Source organism: Pocillopora damicornis, chromosome 9 (genome assembly GCF_964200805.1).
Source record: "Pocillopora damicornis chromosome 9, jaPocDami1.2, whole genome shotgun sequence".
NCBI classification, from domain to species: domain Eukaryota; kingdom Metazoa; phylum Cnidaria; class Anthozoa; order Scleractinia; family Pocilloporidae; genus Pocillopora; species Pocillopora damicornis.
This window is the reverse complement of record NC_142678.1, coordinates 18310171-18335551: the sequence shown is the minus strand read 5'-3', so window position 1 is coordinate 18335551 and position 25381 is coordinate 18310171. Positions and strand designations below refer to the sequence as shown.

The following is a 25381-nucleotide window of genomic DNA, read 5'->3' as shown; positions in this document are numbered from 1 at the left end:
ATGGTCCTTCCCAGCCTCTTAAAGGTTCCATTCTCAAGTCTTGTGAAGTAGTATTGTGAGTTAGTTTGTCTCCAAAAATGTTCAATCTAGCTCCCTGTCTGGGATGGTTACTTCACTCCTTAGCTTCGGAAGGGGCAGTTTTACAAGTCTCCACTCGTGAGCATTTTTCCCTGTCTGGGATGGTTACTTCACTCCTTGGCTTCGGAAGGGGCAGTTTTACAAGTCTCCACTCGTGAGCATTTTTGGTATATAGGTAGGTGTAATTTCCCTCTAGGCGCAAATTTTGCACAATTTGCATGTTCCCCACACTTTTGCTGTTACTTCAATAAAAGGAACTGAAAAGACGCAAAAAATGGAACAAGAAAAAGAACAGGAAGAGGAAGAGGTAAAAAAAAATAATAAGAATAAAAAAATCAACCAGATGTAGACGTCGAATTTGTGAGCAACTCCCCAACTACCGCGAGGTTAAAGTCGTGGGCCCCTGCGGATAGTAAGGAAATCTTTCGCGCGTGTGAAACAGATAGCCAATACAAAGTCAATGTTTGCAAGTATCGCAGTTGATCGCAACCGCTACCAAAGGTCAAAGGAAACTTATGCTAGGGTCTTCACTGAGCGAAGTATTGTTAAGCGGTGTGGTCCTTTTACAGCTCAATTCTGTCACTTTTCACTATTCAATGGCAAAAAGTACTTTTCGAAAAAAGAAACGGAAAAAGATTGACTTGAAAGATGTCACTTTCACAGCCACTAGACGGATCGAGGCACCATTGATTTCAACGCACCTGTACAGGGAAACTAAAACTCAGGAATTTAAGGTGAGATTCACGAGATTAATAATCAAATCTAATTAAATTGTTTCTGATATATATTTATTAGTATCATCTTGTTGAATGATGTCCCATTTCATGAATACAGTGAATTGAAAGTGCAATTTTGATTTTCTGTTCTTCTGGGTGTTCCTCACGACGAATTCTACTTCTCATATAACACTGACATGTTTTGAGACTCGACAATGCACACATGGCATTAATCTCCATTTGGCCCATATTGCTGTGAAAAATAATTATAGCAATTATAAAAAGAAGCTTTCAAAGAAAAAGATGAACGAGGCAGACATAACCAAAGGGTAGACAGCAAGCAGGCTCTCATGGGTGCAGCGACAGGAAAGGCGCGGCATGCGGGTTTTGAGCCGGTGGGCGATGTGAGCATGCAAGATGTTTGCAGAGGTCCCAGAAGGCTTGAACATAAAAATCCTTTCGTCGGCGTCTCTAACACCGAACTTGTCTTCTGTGACAATTAACGCGTCAGGTTAAAAAAAGAAAACACGGTAAAATATGAGGTAAGGTCTGGTCCTTTAATGATAATAATGGTAATAAAAAATGATAATAATAATGGCAATGACAATAACAACGACGATGATAATAATAATGATGATAACGGCCTCTATTCATGGTTTTAAACCGACGTTAAAAACCCACATGATATTTTTTGAATAGAATTAAAAGCAGCTCAAACACGGGGGAATACCAAATATAATCTAAAATCAACAAGACCTCTATCTACGAGGCATTACCATTTCAGTATTTACAGAGCACTTGATGAGGATGCGACCTTCCGCATATGGCTCGTCTATTTCTCGGGTAGAAAAGTTGCTTCAGAGACTGGATCTGGAGATAACATTGCCGACCTATGTGTGATTTACATGTGCTGAATCATATAATTTGTGGCAAACGGTTTCTACTTATCTCTAGAACAGAGACTTTGTCTCCCTGTCAACATCAATTTTCCAATTTCCGTCTAAAAAATGTTTATTATTTCTGATGTTAATTTGCTTGTAAATTCCATAACAAAAAAGGAAATGACGTCACCAGCGTAAACAAAAAGGTTGTGTACAAATGTTACACTTTGAACTGATAAGCCGTAAAACATTTGTCACAGGTCTAAACAAGCGTGTTCAATGCGTTCCAAAGCTGAGGTGTTACAGTGTAATTGGTATAAGGTGGTTGAACCAAAAGCTACGTAAGTAACATCTCACATCCTCATCTCTTATCTTGTCTTGAAGTTGTGTCTTTACATTCTTTACTCAGTAGCTTGTGGCATGTATGATTGGAGACAATTTAAGAGCTGGCGGGCGAAAAAAGGCAGAATTTTGGGTGGTGAAATGCCTTTGCCTGAGCCAAGCTTCTCTCGATAATGGCCTAGTGTTTTACGCCCGTTATTTTTCACGCCTCCCCTGCCCGAGAGCTACGATCTAGCTTACGACTTTGTTACATGAATGTACGCCTGTTATCAACGTCCAGGATAGATATTGAATCAGATCTCTTTACCTTTGGAGCTTGCGCATCAGGTAAAGATACAAATTTGACAAAATTATCGATTACGTAAAGAGGGCTCAAACTGCTAGTTAGGTTTAATATCGAGGCTCTTTTTGTTGGAGCGATTCGATTCAGAATTTCCCTTTCTCAAATGGCGCGATAACACGCAAGGTCGCGTGAACATTGTTAGTATGCATAGAAGTGTTTTGGTTTCAAAAGAATTTTGACCTCGCTTGCTTTTTCGTGAGATATCGTTTTCTCTGAGTAAATAGATGATAAACACCTTGATTACTTTGACAAATCAGAACGTTTACTCAGTCCAGTTAAGTGTTCATGTCTTGTCTACTTTTTGAGCAAATACCTCGGAATCATTGTATTTAAGGAAAAAATGTGGTGTTAATTAGGGAAATTTAATTTCTATTGTTAGTAGTTTATAGGAAATAGATATCCCGATGTTTTGAAATAATTCTCTTGGCCTTTATACTCGGTAAACCTCAACGAAAAACTGAAAAGTAGAGTTGTAAACTGAAGCAATTTTGCTGATGTACGCCTGTGTTGTGTTCAAATTCTACTGTGTCTAGAATTTATGCAAACGTGCACAACACTGTTTAAGGGTTTTGATTAAAAAATAGCAAGCACTACCAATAATAGGTACGATAATTGAAAATAACCAAATTAGATGAATCGGATTTGCCATAGGCGTAGAACAAGCAAACATAATTTTTTTTCCTGGTTTGAACTTGATTAAAATTTACCGGAAAAATGTTCTGTGCATGTTGATGATAAACATGAACATGCAATGCGAGGTTCAGGAAAATAGCTAAACTTGAACAGGAACCGTAAAATTATTTTGCGAGTTAGGAACTGAGAATTAAAATTAAAATGAACAATGAGATAATTCTCTGAAATAATTTAAAATGATTGATTAAATAATCCTCTGAACGAGTGAACTAAATAAGTATTAACTTTTGCTTGCGTGGAAAATTTCAAGGCTACAACGTGGATGTGATTAGAAGGCGGGAGGCTACCGAATAAAGTACAAATTTAATCAGGAAATTCGTGTTTGATGAGTAGTTGGAGAAATGGATGATCAATCACGATAAAAAATATTGCGTTACTTTCTTCATGAAACGAGCTTAAACAACTTAGATATGGAAGATGTTTGTCATTTATGGTGTAGATACGGCTCAAACCTTCTTTCCTGAGAATAAGTCAATATTCAAAAGGGTGCCAAGTTTTTGACATTTCCGTTTCAAACCGCAGACACTAGTGGATTGATTCTATTGTATTAACTTAGACTGTTAGGGTGTCCTCCTGATTTCTCGATGTCTTGAAATTCCTTCAAACAATGGAAAGCATCAGTAAAAGAAATAGAGTGAAGCAGTGCCTCTTTGTCCCTCCGTAGATTGTTAAAGGATGGTGTATGTCTACCGTTGGAGTACAATACGCACCAGCACGCCTATCCTGGCTATGTGAAATTATTTTACAAAATAATAGAGGGTAGATCGTAAGTCAGTTACTTGCTGCAGATCAGAAAAATTCGATTGGGGTTGCCAAACGGTAACCGTGACAAATACGCGCGGAGCCGCGCGAACGACTTGTCTAGCGTGTCTATTTCCTCGCGCTTTACGATCACTTCAAGAAACGGTGTTAATACTTGCAAATTTCTAAGCTAACAGAGATGTGAGATATACGAAGATGAACTTATTCTAGAGAGCGGTGGGAGTTTCTATGTTACTTTTAAAATGAAATTAATTACGATTTGGAGTCCCTTGTTTTTGTCACAAAGAATTCGTTTTCAACGAAAAGGTTCACCACATTCTTCTGTCATTAGCTGTAATTACAAAAAAAAATATGCCTTTCTCATCGATGAAATTTAACCCAACGGAATTATAATAAATTCTGAGTTACCTGCATCAAATATTATCATAATTATAAAGTTTGCGTGTCTTTTCGTTTGTTTGATCAAATTGTGTAACATTTATCTTGCATCCTTTACTTATTTTTTGTCATTTTTCCCTTTGTTTTGTTTTGGCTTTTTTTTTCTTTTTTTTTTCTTGGGGCGGGGGGAGGGGGGGGCGGTTGTTGTATCTATCACGACTGTTACAGACTGGCGGTATTGCCTCTGATACGCCTCGTGGGTTGAGGTCGGTGAAGCTGAGATTACCATGACTGAGCCTGAAAACAGTTAGTTAGACTGAAAACAGAAGAGTTTTTGCACAGTTAGACAACGAGAAATCTCTCTCCTCTTCGGTGAAATCTGTCTTCCGAGTAAAGAAAAACATCAGTTCAATAAAAATTGACGCTAGTACGCCGTCCTAGTATCCTTAGTATTGCTCATGGCGTATGGCACATTGCTTGAACTTTCGTTAAATACGATCCTTTCATGATTAAGTGCTTGCTATGTACGCTAATTTAAGAAATCCAAGCTCTGATTATGCCTTTAGGCCACAACTCGTAGTTAGTAAGTGCGCTATAATTGTTCAATTTACGGGCCGTAATTTATTGTACGGTCCGCTTAATTCAAAATTTTGTTCGAATTGAAATCTCCCCTCTCTATTTGAACCGTAGAGATATAATAAAGATCTTATTAACCTCGAGCTCGTTTTCTTGGCCGGTCCGCTCTGTAGTTACGAAACCTCGGTTTTCTCCGCTCGAATTTACAACTCGCGTGCTGCGCGCTTGAGAGATATATCTGTGCTGAAACAACTCGACCGTAACTTACAGTCCGGACCACAAAAAACGAAGTTAGTGCGAGGTATGTAATGTTTGCTTGATGTATATCGTGTTACGTGGTTTAACCAGACGCCAAAACGTCTATCATCAAGCTCTTCAAGCTGGTTGCTCTAAGCGTCTAGCTTATACACTTGCTTGATTTGCGTGGAACTACGCCAGTTCGTGTCTTTACATTACAGTTGAATAGCAGTTCGTGAAAGGTGAATTACGTTGTGGGACAGCTTTCATAAATTGTATCCTATCTATTTATTAATAATCGCATCTGTTTACCGCAGGTTGAGTACGGAGGACAACTGAAAGTCGATCATATCTAGCGGTAGGTACAGTAGCTGTGGTTTAGCCTATTTAAGCGCTGATGACCTACATCCGCGAAAATCTTTTCATTGCGAACGCTTTTCAGAACAAACGGAAACGGAGAGTGTGGCTGACGAATATAACAGATGTTCTGTCGGTTGTTGGCAATACTTGGTGATTACATTGGAATGTGTACTCAAAGTTGGTAAGGGTGGCAAATGTAAGTTTGCACCCTTAAATGATACCTTCAAGTTGAATTGGTTTCTCTGGGATAAATGTATTGTAGAATGAAGTAGTTATACACTTATTTGAATAAGAGACAGAGAAACTTAATCAAAAAGATATTCTCTCGGCCGGTCATCCTTGACTGAGTAAACAAAAGCGAGTAAACCGCCGTAAAATGGCCATAGAGAGCAGGAGGGGGATGTCGTTAAGGAGATTTTCCTCTGAAAATAACATGATTTTCGATTCTGTCTCTTTCGTCTTTGAAAAAGAGAGCACAACTTTGCCATTTAGTGTTTTATCAATCTAATCGCCGCCAAGAGGTATCTAATAATGAAGGTCACAGTATGCCCTCCTCCAAATAGTTAGCTTAACTTTAAAACCTTCGCCATAAACCATTTCGTAACAATGACTCACCCTCTTTTACTTTCTCCTTCCCCCCCTCCCCCCCCCCCCCTTCCACCTTTCTTCCCGTAACTATAAACAAACTGTTACTTCTGACGTAAGCAGAATTCCGTGCAAACAGTTGTCTAGGCTTTACCAACTCATTCTATCATATAATCAGCTTTGGCCTTAAGCCTGGTAGGAAAAATCGATTTAGCTTTTGAAATAAAACCTTTTCGTAGCCTTGTTCGATGCGAAAATGCCGACTTTCGTCCAAATTTTTTGTTACCATTCCAACAAAAGAAACCCAACCAAGATTAATATTTTGGCGGACGCAAAGGGAACACATCTCGTGATTCTGACATGGACATGCTGTGATATGACCTTGAAGCCCGTTATTAACTATGGTCGCTGCGAAAATGTTTAATCACTAATTTTTCAGAAATCGAGGGATGGTTCTTCTCAGAGCATTTTAATTCCTTAGTTTGTAACATTTTGCAGCATTCGGTAAACTCGTTTGCAAGACTTCCAACCTCTTTCCCTCCACCCATTCACGAAGTATTGGCGGAGTAAACAAGTAAATTGGTTCAACCTCGTTTTGTGATCGTTGATAAGAGCTTTCACCTCTCCATAGGGTCAAAAAAAAAATTCGAGCACCAACTACTGGCAAACGGTTGACAATTCATTTCATACTTTGATAACTAACCCCCGAAACATCTTTCCAAGGGGGCTGCTTTGTTTTCTTATCGATAAATTATTGTAGACTTTCAAAATATTCGTTGTTGTTTGTTGAGACGTGAAAATATTTCTCTGACGAAACCTGACCTGTTGGCGTCAAAATTGTATCAGATCATGTCGTGAAGGTCAACCTAGTCGAAAATTTAGTGATGAATGTAATTGAAACTTTAACGACGGGTCTATCCAAAATATTTAGGCTCCATTAGTTGGAAGGACAAACGTATAAAAGTTGAGATACTTGATAAACTGTTAGTTCCAATTCAACTTGTTTATGAGGCAGAAAGTGTTGAAATGTTGGTTTCTATGGCGGGCAGTGTCTAAATAAATACCATGGTCGAAAGTAAGATGTTTTTGTATGTAATCTAGTATTCGTTTAGTCTTTTCTTGTCGAAATGACTGCCAGCATCAATTTTAAAGGGAAAACACGAAAGGAATTTGTGGTGGAAATATATGTGAGATGTTTATCATCTACAGATACGAAAACAAATGGTTTCGAGCTGATTTTAGTTGTTAAAAATCGGTGAGGAATTTTATGGTTAACTTAACCGACAAAAACAATCAAATAGTCCAAATAGTTTCCTATCGAGTTGCCTTTCATGTATCTGTCGAGCTCTTCAGTGTCGCTGGTTCTCCTCACTTGCGCAAAGACGGCTGGCCATCGAGGAGGCCTACCAATAGCTCAATGGCTGAATTCTAAATGTGACTTCAGAGTACAAAGGTTTGAAAAAAACGGTCGAAGGCTTTTCGCTGCGGTTCAAAATGACTTCGTCATTTTTAAACAACAATTTCTTGATGGATTGCTCTTACCAACCACACTTTTAAAATTGTTTTCCTTAAAAATAGTACAAAAATTTCCATTTATGAAAACATTGTTTATCACATTGTGCCCATTCTTTTGCAGATTATTTTATGATTATTTTATGCTGAGACATGTTGAAGGGAGCGAGAGTAGTGTTCTCGCAGCTTTTACTGTGTGGCTTTCTATGCGAAGGTGAGCATAACACAAAAATTCATTTTTTGAATACAGCTGTATTGAGAAAGATTTTTTTCCGCAGAAGACAATATCAGTTAAGCGTCGATTTTCTATCGTCAAACGGTGAAAAACGTTACCATTAACCATCCAATATGAAAAATCCAATTTTTGCTGATGATTTGATTATTACTTAATAATAACGGTGCAAGTAATGACGTTGATGATTATCATAGTAATAATGATGATGAAAATATTTCTTACAATGACAATAATGAAACGATGACTTCAAGAGAAAAAAACACTAATCCATGTAGCCGTAGCAAGATTGATTTTAGTGAGGATTTCGAATAGGAATTATCGTACTAAATGATTTTCCATTTTGTTCAATTTTCTATGCGCAATCTGCATATTCGCATTGGACAAGTTTTGAAGTATCGAATACTAACTTTTTTGGCTGATATTTTTCTTTGTCTAATAAAGTTACAACTTGTTACAGTTCACACGTTGTTTAACAGAGTCCTCTCAGTGATAAAAAAAGATGCTCGTTTATTGTTGCTTTTTCTTTTTTTCACTTTTTGCTTTTTAAGTTTAGGTGCGGGGGACACATTTCACTTTTTGGTGTCCTTGTTTAGTTGTGGCTTATCTTTCTCTCTAGGTTCTACAGATCCTGACTGCAGACAGTACAAAACATGTACAGAATGCATCTTGGGTAGTCCAGAGTGCAGTTGGTGTGAAGACCGCGTAAGCTCGATAGTTTTATTCCGTGGAAAGTCTTTATAAAATGTAATCCGTTTTCATTCTTAGCAAATTTGGCCATATTCTCCTTCTTGGTACTGCACAGCTTTTAATACAGCTGGTTTTTTTTCTTAACCAGGCCTGTTATCTTTGTTGGAGTCTATTTTCTCTCAGACCCTTTGGGTCAACATTAGATTTAAATGCATGCAAGGCATGTTCAATGTTTTGCCAGTTAGCTTGCCTTGAAATAACGCTAAGTGCTGCGGGCTCATAGGTAGTTCAAAATGACTGATTATAAGAGTAATTGGGATTTTTTTTTCAAATGCCACACAGAGCCCTACTACTTCGAACATCCCTACCTGGAGATAAAAGAGGAGAAAATTGCCTTAATCTAAGACTTTATCCATAATTAACAATTCTTCACCCGTGGAGACCAATAGTACTTGCTATTCACCTCCGAAATAGCCAATCAGCGCGCGCTAAAAGCCCTCTTAACTAATGTGGTATACACTAATGGTGGATATTCCACTTGTTTTTAGAAAATGATTTTCAAAAATTTCCTGAAGCAATGTTTCTTGTTCTGGTTGCTCTTATGTTTTTTTCTGTCCTTCTTTCCTTTTAATATAAATATAGGATTATCACTATTTAGATCAACCGAGAAGGAGATGCGACCTTCATAGCAACCATCAACAGAATAAATGCCGAAAGATCTCTAATCCAGGATCAGGATCTACAGTTCATTCGGTAAGCTAGGTACAGGGATGAATATGTATCTATAGATAAAGGTTCGACTCGTCGAACCTTTGTCAGTAAGTCACTACATTCATGAATCATCTTTCTCTTTTGGAACAAGGCACTCATAAATATGTGGGATGCTGCAGGTTTTCTGTTTTCCATGTGAGACAAATATTCTGCAACACTACCTTTTAGCATCATTATACAACCTCTAGTTCTTTTCAACGCTGTAAAAATTGTGCTGCATCAGTAGCCACATGCAGTCTTTGTTTATTTCCAAACAAGTTGCATTAAAAAATTAAAAATTAGATTGACTTGTATCAGTCAATTAGGGAATGTAATCGACACACCTCTTACGTCACTCTAGCTAGTGTTAAGCCTTCTCTTTTTAGCTACATACACTTAAGAGCTATTATCAATGTTTGTTTTCAGAACAACGAGCCAGATGGTGACCGTGATGTCAAAGTTTCTCCTCAGAATGTAACACTACGTCTTAGACCAGGTACAATACCTCATACTGTAGATAAAGTTGTTACACTAAGGGGCCAATTGATTTTTTGGTTCTTTGCTGAAATATTTTTGTATTACGGACAACAACAGATTCCACATCATGATACATTGTTGAATCCATCATTGTTCGAAGATGTTTGGAGCGTAGTGGCTCAACACATGCAACATTTCAGGTACAATAGGCGGACTCGAGGGTCGTCACCCTTGATGCAGATACTTAGAGAACGCTCTCAACGATGTTGAATTTGAAAGATAAACGTTAAGAACATTATTGTGTACGCCGGAAGGTTGAGAAAATGTTGGGTAATGTTGAATACGATTTTTGACGGCAGCCAAACTTTTTCTAACTTCGTTTTGGACGAAGTTGCACCAATATGCAATTTGCGGCGGCCGCCTTCTCTATGGATGTCAGGAGTGACAGCCGCCTGAAATGTCTTTGAATTCTGTGGCGGAATCGTCTCCTATTTTATTCCAAAACAGTAAGAGCTACGAGAAATTTGATATCTTCGCAGTCACGGTAATCTCGTGTAGTTGATAATTTGAAATTGTGCTTTCACATGGCAGGAATTTCCACGGCTATCACAGTAAATGTCCACACCCCAAGGAACTTCCCAGTTGATTTGTATTACTTGACGGACGTATCGAGGTCTATCAAAAAGGAATCAATAAAATCACTTGGACACCTGTTAGGTAAACAACACTCGGCAAATGTTTGTCTTGTTCGTATCGCGCATAGCTCTCTTACTCTGGACAATAAAGCTGATCGCCAATCCTTCTCAGAGTTGGTAGCGTCATGGGAGATTATTTTCGCCCTTGCAGAACTGATCTATTTTATAATCAGCCTATCGAGAGACTGAGAGACAAGGCAACAAACGCTTTTCGTTGACTCATTAAAGTAATTCTGGATTGCATCAGTTTTGCCCAATTTCATTCAGCAGCTGTCCTGAAAACTCGCACCGTCTTCTTAAAAACCAACTCCAAAACTAAAAACTATAATCTAGACTTTTTTATTTGCACTTCCCTGCACTTCAGTAAGTTTGTTCGTTCTCACTGGCTTCTAGTGATATTGTGGTGACACGTCCTTAGCAAGCCATCCTTTACTCTCTTGTTGAAGAAATTTCATCTCCTCTCAAAAATGATTTTAAATGGATGGGTACTGGCATTTTGTCTTTACAGCGGATGAGATTTCAAATCTAACTTCAAGGTTTCGTCTTGGACTTGGTGCATTTGTTGACAAGCCCACAGCTCCATATATGGACACAGATCCCGTGATGTAAGTATCTAAAGGCCAAGTTGTTTAGTGACTCTCTGTACGTAAAGGGTGGAGGAGGGTTAGAAGGGTTTAAATAACAAACAACATGGTCAACGTTTTGGTCAATCTGTCTCAACCAAGATATTTTTTAAGTAGAAGTGCAGCAACACTTATCAGAGCTCTTTAAAATTGATATTCCTGCTGACTCTTTGGGCCTGAATTTGAAATGATGTGTGCTGTAGCTCTCACTGAGGGTAAAACACAAGGAGGTCGGATAAAAGAAATAACAAAAGGATAGTAACCTGAGGAACAGAACGAGCGGAGTCAACTTTAACAATCAACGGATGCAAGAAACTACATTTCCATCTCTGTATGTGTCCTTTCATCCGATTATCTGTTTGTATGTTTTTCTGTTGGCTTTCTATCTGTCTATTATGATCTCGTGATTGTATTAACAAGCGTTCATGTGTCCTTTTTGTCTTCCTCTCCATAAAGGGTTGCTGCGCCTGACCCAAATAATGGGAATTCCACTCCGACGTTTGGTTATCATAATGTGTTGCCGCTGAACAAGAATACATCTTACTTTCAGGTATGTCTTAGAACAAGGAAAATCTACTCAAACTTTCTTTCACTTGTCTGGCATCTTGGGCCTGACGCTATCTCGCAAAGTCATTATGCATGCTGATGCTGGTGAGGCGTGAGTGGCCCAGTGGTCAGAGCGCTGGACTCTGGGTCGGACGGCCCGGGTTCGAGTCCTGGATGGGGCACTACGTTGTGGCCTTAAGCAAGTCGCTTCACTCACCTTGCTTCGTCTTCTCGGATAAGACGTTAAGCCGGAGGTCCCGTCTCCTGCAGGGTTTGGGGTAGGAGACGTTAATTTCCCACGCACGAGATTACTGTGTGATGGATGTCCTCCCCTGGGTTGGGTTGGGTGGATTTTAGTGTTGTAATGCGCACTCGATCATATTATCGCATGTTAGACTGCGCAATATAAGAAATAAACATTATTATTATTATTATTATAGAACAATTATTTATCAGCTACATTGAACAGTATACATGCACATATTTACAGGACGCTATTGAAAAACTGATGGCTTCCGGAAATGTTGACAATCCCGAGGGAGGTTTGGAGGCTCTCGTTCAGGTGGCTGCATGTGAAAAGGTTGGTCAGTAGACACGCAACTTGGCGCTTTAACCTTGAACTGCCAGGTCATATCAATTTTAATGAAGGGGGTAAGTTTCTAAAGAAACTGTGGTGCTGCGTTGATGGGAGGGTATAACAGGGTAATTTAGTATTATCAACTGAGTTGATAACATAAATTGGCCACTGTAAAGAGTAACTTTAAAATTTGCTTATTATTAAAGTGAAAAAGGTTTCTACACTTTAGGAGATCGGTTGGCAAAGTAAAGAGGATGCACGAAGGGTAGTGGTGCTAACGACTGATGCAGCTTATCACTCTGCTGGAGACGGTCTGGTAAGAGTTAATGTACTCCATATTATTCGACGTTGGCGTTACGCTACATTAAGGTACCTCACGTCATGTTGTATCACTAAACTTCGTATCACGTCATCTTTTTACAGCTTGGCGGAGTCGTTATTCCTAACGATGGTCTTTGCCATTTGGACGGCGAAGAATACAGTGCTTCATTGCTCATGGTAGGTCTTGAAAGTTGGTAGCAAAGTGAGGGCCTCGTTTCACATGCGAATTTTTAGAAAAATTCACGTGTCACATGCACTTTAAACAGTATTTTGCGATTCATGAATTTAAAAGGAAAAATGTCAAATTTCGCCATACCTTGCCCTTCTGTAAAAATTCACGAGTCGCATTTCAATTGTGGTCTTAATCACGAGTCACGTACAAACTCTTAATGTTACATGCTGCCTACTGGCTAGCTTTTCAAAGTAAGTTCTCCGCTTCTATTGCAGGATTATCCATCTCCAGGACTTGTCCGTGATGTTTTACTTGAGTCGCAAGTAGTTCCAATTTTCGCCGTCGCATCCAAGGAAAAACAAGTGTATGAAGTACGTATCAAAGAGGTTGACTGAGTCCTTAAAAACATGCTTATAATTTCAAATTTAGTGTGAATTATGAGCTGTAAGTATTGCAAGGCCGAGAAAAAACGCACTTGTCCCAATTTGACTTTCTTACTGAGCGGGTAATGCGATGTCTTAGTTATATTTATATTTGTCTACTGCACATGAGTGAATTATTTATTCTACACCTATTTATACACAGAAGTAAGACGCACTCTCTTGTCTCACACTGAATTAAATACATAAAATAAACTTTCTTGTGTTCATAAATCAAAACATGACCAAAGTCTTAAAACCTTTAACTCCCAGAGTTAATTATAATGTGACCTCTCCCTGTGATACCCATACATTATCCAACAAACTACCATTGAGAATACTCACACTTATTAGGCAGAAGTCCTCATCTTAATCTAACATCAAACTATCTTAACTAATTTACAAGGAAATGTCTAACTGAAGTTGAAGCGATAGTTAAATATCAGGTCTTGGGAGTCAAAGAGTGAAGAGAAGTGTAGAACATGTATCAAAAGTTTTTTTTTCTATGCAGTGAGAACCTGGCAACTGAACCCTATCCCACCTTTCCCTTCTCCCAGTTTGACCCAGTCGCCCAAAAGAGTTCTTGGAAGCAAAGTAGATCCTCAAATACAAGATAACGTCACTCGGACTCCTTCCGAATGATTGAATAATCGCCTCTTGTATCCCAGTTGTGTGCGGGCCACAGGGTGTTTTAGTGGATTTAATGCAACTTCTGACAATTTTTTGTTCCTTTTTTTAGCAACTAGCAAACTTTTTAGGTAACGAAACCTACGCCGAGGCAGGGGAGCTTTTAGAGGACTCGTCAAACATTGTGCGTGTGATTGGCGAAGCGTATAAGGTCAGTAGTTATAACCAAAGCTGTTGAAACGCGATAAGCAACTGAAAGACCTTTGAAGTAAATTGTTTGGACAGCTTTTCAATTGCAAAATTTAGCAGTAAAAAATTAAAAATTAAAATTATTATTAGGGAAAGACTTTTGAGTTGAATGTTGATCAGTTTTACAAATCTTCTCGGCATCTTAATTCTAGTTGTAGGTGCAAATATAGACTCCTTTTTTAAAAGAGTTACTCATCTGTTATTTCAATCTCATATTTCCAGAAAATCGCCCGCACAGTGACGATACGAGATACTAATTCTGCCGGGCTCATCCTTCGGTACACTGCAGTCTGTCCGTAAGTACCACTTCATTTCAAAGTGGAAAATATTTTGACAGGAAATAATGACTCATTACGACATCACTTGACTGAAAGTAACTCGCGCGGCTTCCACCATAGTCTCAAAATATAAAATCGACCAAAATCAAGCTTCTGGTTTCTTTCAACTGACTTTATCCTCAATAAAGCTGACCCCACTTCCTTAATATATTTCATGCGTCTTTTTTATCTTTTCTTAGCAAGGGTGAAATTTACGAAGACACGAGAACTTGCACAGGCGTAGAATTAGGAGATACGGTAAATGGACCATTTTTTAGTCTCACTTTCACTCTTTCACCTGCATCCTTCAATTATCTAAAGATGTACTGGTCAAACTTGATTCTTTACTAAGTCATTTAGTGATAGAGTAAGTTAGTTGGTCGGTGAAATAATACTATACATGAAAAAATTACGCGCGTCTGATTGGGTGAAAACGAGTGCATTTTCCTTTAAACAGTGAAAAGTTGTCACACAGTTCAAATTACAAATAGCGCGCGCACTGCCAAAATTTCGTCCGTTTGACTTTCTGTGTCGCTTTTTTTATAAACATTATTAACAAGTAACTACATGATTTCTCGTGCAATTTGGTGCAAGTGAGCATTGATAAATTTTACAAAGAATACAAATTGAAATCGCCCCACGGGCTCGTACAATTTTGTTGTCTTTGAAAAATTTACTTTTGCTTATTAATAACAAACTGCACTCGAAATCATGTTATCATCCATACCAATAGGTGGCTCAGTGAGGCAATGAGTTACATCAGTGTCAGTCAGTCAGTCAGTCAGTTAGTCAGTTGGATAGATAGGTAGACAGATTACAAATGCGTATCATCATATTACGGTTCATTTATAATCCAATTAACGGAAATTTTCAAATTAAACAACTCGTTAAACAACTTTTAAACGGAAAACAAAAAGTAAAATATAATTATCATCTTTTTCAGGTATCTTTCAAGATATCAGTCTCGATGGCCAACTGCACGGACGATTTGCCTTCAAAGTAAGCGTCTTTGCCTCGTTCATTCACAAATTTATTTGTTTTTTGATTTTAACATTTATTTGTTTATCTATAATTTTGTTCCAACAAAAAACTCTCTATATATATTTAAATCGGCCAAGTTTTTTCTTTGCAGCTTTTCCATCAAAACTCCTTACGGACAAGTTTTTTTGAAGCTATCTTATGTGTGCAGTTGTGACTGTGAAGCAGAAGAAATTCTGGTAAGACTTTATCAATTTTAATCTACCTGAGTCGTGTGATTTTAGAGACTGGTCATTATTTATCTCCTGTTATCCATGTGAAAACCCACTAAAGAAGTTCCGGCCATCCCCACCCACCCGACAATAAATATTGGTTGGCCTTTAATTCATTTTTCAAGCTTTGACGCCATCTTTCTGTCATCTCATAAACTGGTCGTCAGCATTGACTGCTAGATAAAAGTCAAGTTTTAGTCCAATTAGAAATTGTCTAGCACTTAATCCACTCATTGTGCAAAGAATAGAATTTCAGCGTCTACCGCATTAGGAGGTATTGTCTTTCAGACACCAGTTTTTTCGTTTTAGACATGTAAATCAGAGTTCTTTATTTTTTCGCCTCTATAGAGAGTTAGTAAACGTAAGAGAGGATCTTTTCTTAAGGTTGAACCCCCCATTTTAAAGCCATTATTTGAATGAGGCCTTTATAGGCCTTTATAGGCCTTTATATAAGGGTGACGTCTCCTTCTTTGATGCTCTCTTCTCCTCAGCTCCATAGTGGCATAGCGTCGATAAAAATCGTCAATTTTCAGATCCGCGCATTGCAAGTAGGTAGTAGAGATTTGCTTTAATCGCCATTTAACACGCCACGAAAACTTTTTCTCAGGAACCCAATAGCACAATTTGCAATCACAGGGGATCGTTAAAGTGTGGAATGTGTTCTTGTGAAGATGGATGGTGAGTTTAACACATTCGGCAGAGTTTGTGCCATATCTTTGGCAGTGCCGTCTTTGTGATACCAAGTTCTAAGATTACAACTTTGATATAACAACCACTAGCATAGCATTACCCTGAAATGTACCCACCCTTCCTGAAACCGTAACTCTAAGTGTTAATCGAATGAAGCCATGAGTCGTTTTTCATTTTGTGAGGTGAAGGTTATCTTAACGTCTTACATCCAGGAATCATCTAGATCACGAATTTTGAATGTACGGTGGTACACAATATCATCTCGAGCTAATTTTCGTAATTCCTAATCTATACTATTATTCCTAGGGCAGGTGAATATTGTTCGTGCACAGAGGAGGAAGAGCGAAAAAATTGTCAAAGGTAGCGATTTTTTGTTTGGCTGGGTAACTCTAGAATGATATCTTTGATGATAGATGTTGTCACAGTAATGTCATCCAAGTACAGATTGATTTATTTTTTCCTTTTTTTTCTTTTTTCTGCGCCGTGCATATTTCTCGTATTTCGTAGATAGGTCTTTAATTCTTAGGAGCTCCTTTAAACGAAGGGCATTGTTACTTTTCTACAGGAGATTTTTATGACTGTAGCTGCTAACATTACTGAATCCTAGAGCAAAGCCGTTAAGATCTTATGATTTGTCAAGGTTTGGCGCACAGAGATTTGATAAACGACTCTTTAGCTATATTCAGACGCTTAAATGTAGGACTTTACATGTACTAACTCTTCTTTAATCCATTTAACCATTGATAGCAATAATGGCGACGTGTGCAGTGGTCAAGGATCATGCAGTTGTGGCAAATGTTACTGTGAGGACACCAAGGTGATCTTTTCTGGTGTTTGCATGGTGACAGTAAGGTTTCAAAATGAGTCTAGCTCAAAGCTATAACGAGTTTTGGCAGGGATAAAATTGTGGGCACGTGAAACGGTGTTATATTTTGCAGCGCGTTTGTGGTAGTGACGAACCCGTATTCGAAGCAAAAAAAATTACTTTTCCACCAAGAGCTGGAAAGGTTTTCCTTTTACTCGACCGTGAGCAAATTTTTCTGGCCAGATAAACGATATAACGTTTTGAGATAAATGCATCGTCGTCATATAACTTGCAAACGACTCAGGTACCATACTTTGATCTATACTTGTATAGGAATATTTAATCTAACTATAAGTATTAGGCAATATACCATAATTTTCCTATTCTCGAACCCTAAGGGTTTGGATATCCACGTTTACTGGTTGATATGTAGAACGCAGCTTAAAAGATTGCAACATGTTTGTAAAACAAACAACGCGCGAAAAAGAAAGAGCAAAGAAAAGGCAGACGGCATTTCCACTTTGAATATTTTGTCATCTGACTTCAAAAGCCATACTCAGTTGGAGTCCCACAATTTCCATATCATGTCTTACTTTACATCTCCGTTCAAGCAGAATAATCAGTGACTAAATTAGTTTCTCCCCTTGATATTCAGGATCCCAAAGGATTAATCTATGGTGAAACCTGCGAGTGCAACAATTTGAATTGTCCAAAGGATCCTAAAAATGAGGAAATATGTGGAGGATCGGGTGGGTGACGCCCGAGTTGTTGTGAAGCTATAATTTTTTTATTTTTTTAAATTGTTGATGGAATAGTTGCACAAACCACTCATAATCTATACATTTATTATGTCTGAATTTTGAAAAGTAAAAACTTCATTCAAAATATAGACATATTACCAAACAGACAAATTAAAAAGAGTGAGATAAATTTATCATCGTAACCAGTAGTCAGTAACTTATTAAGACATTCCAAATGGAATGAAGCGAGCCATTATATTTTCCAAGCCTTGAATTTACGGCTGTTCGGAAACAAGTCAGTATCCAAGACTGAGATTAAGAAAAGTAATCTATTAATACTTACGTTATATCTTTGCGAGCAGTGCGACCTGAAATTGACGCCCTCCGCAGAGGAGAATTAGGTCGCTGTGTACGAAAGTCCAGTCACCTATTTGGCTCCCTTCGTTTAGGCGCGAAACTCAGTCACAGAGAATCGATGCGTCCTCTTTAATTCATTAACTTATGTATACTTAGCTCTGCTACCACAGCATTGAGCACTTTATGCCAAGGTAGACTCTACCCCCACATTCATTTATATATATTTATGTTTTTACGGAAATCGCCATATAATTCCACGTTATAATAATAAAAAAAAAAAGGTAAGAGAATTTAAGGATTTATCCTTTTACCTCTACATTTGAATTCAGCGCCCTACTCCGGTCCCTAAACTTATCCTCTGTCTTTATATTTGATCAAAGCTGAGACTGGGAAATAAATCAAGGATTTGCTAAAATTATAGTATTTGTCGACATATTATGATATTTGCCAACAGAGCGAGGAGATTGTGATTGCGGCCAATGTAAGTGTAAAGAAAACTGGAGTGGACCTTCGTGTAGCTGCAGCAAGGACTTGGAGGGTTGTACCAAGAATGGGGTAAGGCTAGTAGGTGATAATCAAATAACTCTCGAAAGCATATGTGACGTCCTATCCTTTTTCTTTTGCGTTCATCGTGATTAATAAAAAAAGTGTTCGTCTCTTTACAAAGTAACCAGGAGTATTAAGCCCACTCTTCTCGGATGGAAGTGTATGTAACTAGTTTCTCGCCGGTCGACCCTTGAGCAGTTTCCGTACCCATCAGCACGGGGCTTCAACCCTAGCGATCCTCTCGGGGGCCGGGCAACTTGTGAGTGTATCTTTCTCCAATTTGTTGCCTATAAAAACGCATGCGTATTTCCTCAGGTCCTTTGTGGCGGTCGAGGGACCTGCAAATGTGGAACCTGCGTATGTAATGCTTCTTTGCCCTACAGGGGACCTTTCTGTGATGAATGTCTTGTGAGTATATCGCCGGTTGTAAGTAGTGTGTTGCAAGTTTAGTTAAGGGCCCCGGCGGGAGCAACTAGCTGAAATTTTTAATCGATAAAATTGTTGCAATGTTTTGTAAATGCTATGTCTTGAAACCACAAACAGGCAATATCCTTTTTTTGAATTTGTTCTACCATGATCATTTTACACTCCCGGTGAGAACATTTGGCTTAGATTAGCAAAGCTAGACATTCCTCTTCCCCCAAGGCGACACCTTTGATCATCGTCAGTAAGTGAAGTAATTCACAGCCGAGAGATTTTAACATACAGAGCGGATTGAAAAGTTGAAGGAAAAGAATACAATCGATCCAAAGTGGTGGAGAAAGCAAAGAAAGAAATTCAACTGTCTGGAATGCTAAACTGCGTTAAATACCCATTAATTTCTCTAACTCTAACGCTTCATTTGCGTTTTTTGGCTATGGTTTATGTGTTTAAATTTCAGATGAATAAAGAGGGTAAGTTTTTAGAGAAGCTGTGGTGCTGCGTTGGTGGGAGAGCATTAAAGGGTAATTAGGTGTTATAAAATGAGTTGATAACGTAAATTGGCCACCGTAAAGAGATTCAAAGCTGAAGTTTCGAGCGTTAGCCCCTCGTCAGAGCTAGACGAAGAGACGAAGGCTAACGCTCGAAACATCAGCTTTGGAACATTTTACGGTGGCCAATTTACGTTATTTACTCAGTTGATAATACTAAATTACCCTTTAAATTTCAGAGTTGTATAGGAAACTGTGAAGCTAATAGACCATGCGTGCAATGTCGAATGTTCGGTACAGGGGAACTAGTGGGAGAGGATTGCAAAGCTAAATGTAAAGACTTTAGAATCACCGCAGTAGACGAGTTAACATCTGGTATGTAATTGCTGTAATTCAGCATCCTGTAATTCTAGTTTAAGGATTGTGCATGGAGATTTGAGCCCCTTTATCTTTTGCAGCACTCCTTTCAGTCATGTTTAATGTTTTTTTCTTGTTGTTATTGTTGTTGTTGTTGTTTTTTTTTTTTGTATTAAAAGAGACTGGCTTGATTCTGGATACGAACATCTCAGTCTTCATTTTCCAGCTTATTCTTCATACTTTTTTCTTTCCATTTGGTGTTAAATGAATAATCTAGGAGGGAGCTCCAGGTTACACGGTTGCCGTAAGCAATTTCTAAATATATTCATTTCACCCTTTAAACCCAAGAGTGACCAGCGTCAAATTTCTCCCTACAATATCAGCCCTGAATCATACGTTAAGGTCATGAGAAAAAAGGAAATGATCACCAACGAAAGAAGCTTTTGATTGGTAAACAAATTCTCCTTGTCAGTACCTTTAGAAATGTATAAAGAACAGTATGGAGAATATACATACTGATGTTAGAGTGTAAAGGGTTAAGACTTGTGAGTGGTAGGTGTTCAGCAAGACTTGCAGTAATATCGAACGTAATGTGAATACACATATGTGTAAAGTGTTCCCCCCTTCCCCTCAATACAGCTGAGCTAAAGAATGTTAATACCTTACACTAGGACTGAGCTGATTAAGGAAAATCTCTGAGCGACACTTGCCAACGCGACATTAAGCATATAAGAAAAATCAATCCATTTTTATGATATCATAGTTCCAATTTTAACCAATTGTTGGTTGTTTCTTCTTATATAACTGCAATTGCAATTTGTGAATTCTGCCTCTCACTACCACTACGATTTGAATCTGATATTTCCTCCAGACATGGGCAAGCAGTGTCGATTCCGAGACGAAGATGACTGTTATTTTGGGTTTGCCTACACGGTAAGAGCAGATGGACAGTTGGAGATTTATACACAGAGGAATAAAGGTTGGTTCCTTTTCCTGAATTCTAGATTATCTAAAGATATTTTTAAGAATCCACGTGATGTCAAATAACGACGTAACATTGTGCTTTTTTCTCTTGTTTTGAATAAGGATTACTGACACAACGTGGTAGGAAAAGTAGAGACCGGAGTTCCACTTAGCCCGTAGCCGGATAGAGTGAACCTCTGGTTTAGACACAACTACCGTATTTATTCGAATAAGCGCTGTGGCGCATGTTCGCGGACGGCACTTATTTAAAAATCGGACTCGACAAAGAAAGGTTTACTTTTAACTGAAGATGTATTTTCTATGCGTATTACCATTTTTTGCATTGAACAAACAGTAGTTCTCTTCCGGCACTTTTCAATTGCTTTACCAGTGGTGTCTATACTTCAGTTAACTTCGATCTCGCAAACCCCCTCTCAGACTAAAGTCTACAGGATCCAGAGTGGGCGAGTGCGCTTCTTTTACGTCTCAATCTTTACTTTCGAAAGAAATTGCAACTAGTTCCCAAAGATATCGCACTGCGTATGAAGCATTTCCCTTCCAGTGCTACGTGGTTGTTCCTTAGTACTTTGAAACAGTTCATGGCATCTTAGTTCGAACCGTCCACAAGGACGTTCAAAGTACAGCTTGTGGAAGAATTCTTGGAAGAAGCTAATAAACTGCTTATGTCCCAAATACCGCGCTTATTCGTGGCAGCACTTAATCTGAAGTAAATAAGGTTTCTCGTCCAATTGAACAGTAACTTGTAAATCCATCGTTCGATGATGATTTCCGAAGTCTGCATCGTCACATTAAATATGCCATATTACGTGACTTTTAACGGTACTCTTTTCCATTGATGTTCTCACGTTGTTAATCTTGTCCTCATAGCTTCCGACGTTAGAAACCTAGTCTCCAAGCCTCGCTCCAATAAATTCTCGTCGCAAGGCCTCTTCTACCTCAGTCTATGTGTACCCCTGGGTAATTAAGTATTATCGACGAGTTGATAACGTGAATTGGTTATCGTAGAGAGTTTAAAAGCTGTGGCCAATTTACGTAATCAACTCATTGATAATACTTAACTTAGACACTTATTCCCTTTACTCTGTGTACCCCTGATTGACTCTGTGGAAACGACCTGGGCCAGGTTGTTCAAAGAGCGATTAAGCCAACCAAGGACTAGCTAAAAAATTTAGATTTAGTTTTGGAGCTTTGCAGACAGTTTCAAATTATTTATTTATATTTTTACTTCAGTTTTGTCTCTGGCTAAGGTGAACTCCTCAAAATGTTATCCCCAATGTACGCTTCTAAACCTGGATTGTCGCCAACCGCCTTTTAAACAACTGGGCCCAACTGTACGATAATTTTTTTTCTTTTAGACTGTCCATCAGAGATGAAGGCCCTGTTGGTGATTCTAGGCGTGATAGGAGCCGTTCTCGCTGTTGCCTTAGCTCTCTTGCTGATATGGAGAGTGTTAGCAACGGTACAGGTGAGAGTATCGGTCACTTGTACTCTCATTACAATTTTATAGGGCAGCATTCGGCGTGAAACGACTATTTGCCGTCAACAGCTGATTTCCTTTGGTTATTTCTCAGACGTTTGGTAATCACCTCGTCCCTTGCTCGGCAAAAATTGCTATTGCTAGTCAACTAATCACTCAGTTCGAAATGACGCGTTAATCGTCGGACGAAACACAACAGTAGCAATTAGTCCGCTGATTAATCTGTGAATCTGTAATCCACAAGTCTTAAATTAATCCTGAAACTACAAGCACTTGTCTTAATGAAGCACAGCCAGGGTACAGAAAAGAGGAATTGTCTTCCCTCAGATATCTAGCTCAATAATTCATGTTGAACGAGTTAATTATTCTTCATCACTTAGGACGAACCGTAGTACTAACTGAGTTGGTTATGTGACTTGGCGACCGTAAAGAGACTACAAAGCTGAGGTTTCGAGCGTTAGCCCGTGGTCAGTGTAAATCCGTCAGGCTTAAGAATCTCTTTACGGTGGCCAATTCACGCTATCATAAGAAAGATCATAAGACCAAATTATTTTGTAATCCCCGGCCCCCTACGACGCAGCGCCCCAGTTCACTTCCTTAATTTATGGATAAAGTGGTTTGCAATGTTTGAGACCGGGAAAATTAAAAAACCAAAAATTAAAGCGATGAAACCCTTCGATTTGGCTCATTATTGCCTTATTAAGGGTTAATACAATAACCTCACCTTTTCTCTTCATTATTTAAATTTGCAAGTTGTCTTTCTATCTTCAGGACCGGCGAGCATTTGCCAAATTTGAAAAGGAACAACAGAAAGCAAAATGTGTCATGGTATGTCTTTTTAATAACATTTGTTGCTGTTTTCAAAAAAATAGATCATTTCATTTTAACAATGAAGGTGGAAACATTGTAGTGTTCCATTTGTTCTTTCGCATGCTAAGTTAGTCAGTTATTCAATCAGTGAGTGAGCAAGTCTATCTTTGATTCAATCAGCCACTCAGTCAGTCAGTAAGTTAGCCAGTAGGTTGGTCAGTTAATCAGTCAGTCATTCCTCAATCGGTCGCTCGTCGAGTCAGTCACTCCTTAAGTCAGTTAGTCAGTCAGTCAGTCAGTCAGTCAACCAGCCATTCAGTCAGTCAGTCAGTTGATCAATTAGACAATTAGTCCGTCAGCCAGTCGGTCACTCAGTCAGTTATTCAATTAGCCAATTAGCTGGTCAGCCAGTCAACCAGTCAGTCATTCAGTCAATCAGTCAATCAGCCAGTCATTTAGTCAGTCAACCAGCCAGTCGGTTATTCACTCAGCCATTCAGTTTTTCGGAAGTAAGTCAATCAGTAACCAGACCGTGCATCAGCTGCTCAGCTAGTCAGTTGGACAATCGATCAGTCAATTTCTCAATCGCTCAGTCAATCAGCCAATTAGTTAGACGGTGGATCGTTTATTCTGTCAACCAGTTTATTAGACAGTCAAGTTTTCCAGTCGGTCAATCATCAGGAAGTCGGTTGGTTAGTCAGTGAGTCATTCAGTTTGCTAATTGATCTTTCAATCAGTAAGTCAGGCAATAAGTGAGTCACTCAATGAGAGAGTCGGTCAAAAATTCAGTTAAACAGTCAGCCAATCAATGTATCAAACACTGAGTCAGTCAATCCGTCAGTCAGTTACTGAGTCAGTCAGTCAGTTTGTTTATTAGAGAATCAGGCAGTCAATCTATTAGTCAGTCAACCAGTCAAGTAATCAGTCCTTTAGTCAATCATATTAGCACTGTGGTCATGTGAAATAATACTGTGGCATTCCCTATCCTTTTGTCTAAAAAAACAGGCAGAAAATCCGATCTTTAAGCCAACAACCACGACCTTTATGAATCCTATGTATGGAGTGAAAACATGAAGTTGGAAATGGCACTGACAAAGACTCCAATGGGAGTTTCTTGGGGAGGCACTTCTCACGAGACTACAGTGTAGCTGGCGGACAGGTTGGACACAGGATTGGTCAGAACGGTTGTGACAAAAAAAATTCCAAATATAGAATCACACCGAAGATTTGAAAACGTCATCTATTTACTCTTCAAATCAAAAATTTTAGTCTCGGTTCCGGTCAATTCAGAAACAGAAATGTAACTCTCTATGATAACTCTCTCAAGAGACACTTTTATCATCGCTCTGACGAAGGACTAATGCTCGAAACGTCAGCCTTTTAACTCTTTAGGGTGGCCAGTTTACGTTTTCAACTCAGTTGATAACAATAAATTACACTTTTCTTATTTGTCTCGTCTGCGAGTTAAACACTGTTTGAAGAACTTTCACAAGAGGACAAGAGCTCGAGCGAAAAGGTGCATGTGGTCATAATGAAGAATGAATAAGCGAGTGACGCACTCCAGAATGCAGATTGATTTGGAGTGCGTTTTTCTTGGAGGAACTCCGTATTTTTGTATCAATTAATATACGAAACAAGAAATAGAAATAGTTAAAGGATCCGATGAGTTTTTCGCTCTTTGTAATGATTTTTTCAAGTAAAAATCGGAGGTCAGATGATGGACAATGTTAGGGACGCTCGGACATTCAGGGCAATTCTTAATCGAACTAAATGAACATGACTGTCGGCATACTGGTTTGCCAATATCCCACCCTCGCCTAAAGTTTAACAAAGGGAGTCACGAAAAGGAAACAAAACAAACGCTAGCAGCCATAACAGTCATTCTAACCTACGTATGTTTGTGTGATAAAGATTGGATAATTTTCCAATCAAAACTCGAACAAAAATTCAATAATGAAATTTTCAACTTGACGAGCCGGTGTATACAATTGTGGTAAAATATTAAAGGATCCACAGTGAGTACTGGCCAGAAATGAAACAACTGGTTTAAAAAGTTAAAAAAGACCTCCGAAGGAAGTCCTATGGACAGACAAGGATTAGTAGAATTAGCCAGATGTCTTAAAGATACGATGAATTCGGACTCGTGGCTTATGTTGCTTTGGAAGTCTATTGAAGTGTTAAAGTTTGCTGTCATCGATCTCGTGTTTCAACCAATTGTCGACAAATGAACGAGCTCTTCTAAACATGTTAAACGAACTATAATTAAAAGTTTGAGTGTCTTAAATGTAAGTCCCTT

The 25381-nt window shown here is 38.7% G+C and overlaps 1 protein-coding gene across 6 annotated transcripts; it reads left to right on the top strand.

The window, feature by feature from the left end:
* Positions 1 to 1041: 1041 nt before the first annotated feature.
* On the top strand, positions 1042 to 24810 carry LOC113667788 (integrin beta-PS). 6 transcript variants are annotated; one of them, XM_089182229.1, is made up of 30 exons: positions 1042 to 1336; positions 1936 to 2016; positions 5324 to 5364; positions 7588 to 7677; positions 8315 to 8400; positions 9028 to 9138; positions 9562 to 9631; positions 10204 to 10329; positions 10816 to 10912; positions 11387 to 11480; positions 11967 to 12056; positions 12283 to 12369; positions 12477 to 12551; positions 12822 to 12917; positions 13705 to 13803; positions 14064 to 14137; positions 14359 to 14416; positions 15102 to 15157; positions 15291 to 15375; positions 16016 to 16086; positions 16405 to 16458; positions 16846 to 16915; positions 17559 to 17652; positions 18455 to 18555; positions 18862 to 18954; positions 19697 to 19832; positions 20686 to 20793; positions 22154 to 22263; positions 23047 to 23103; positions 24091 to 24810. In XM_089182229.1, exons 4-30 carry the CDS (start codon positions 7617 to 7619, stop codon positions 24157 to 24159), a joined length of 2328 nt encoding a protein of 775 aa, XP_089038355.1. In that variant the 5' UTR covers positions 1042 to 1336; positions 1936 to 2016; positions 5324 to 5364; positions 7588 to 7616; the 3' UTR covers positions 24160 to 24810. The 6 variants fall into 6 exon arrangements, 5 of the variants coding, with proteins under 5 accessions (XP_089038355.1, XP_089038354.1, XP_089038356.1 ...); XM_089182230.1 differs by lacking the exon at positions 1042 to 1336 and adding an exon at positions 5449 to 5562 and having other exon boundaries at positions 1877 to 2016; XM_089182231.1 differs by lacking the exons at positions 1042 to 1336; positions 1936 to 2016 and adding exons at positions 5165 to 5248; positions 5449 to 5562.
* The last annotated feature ends 571 nt before the right edge of the window (positions 24811 to 25381 follow it).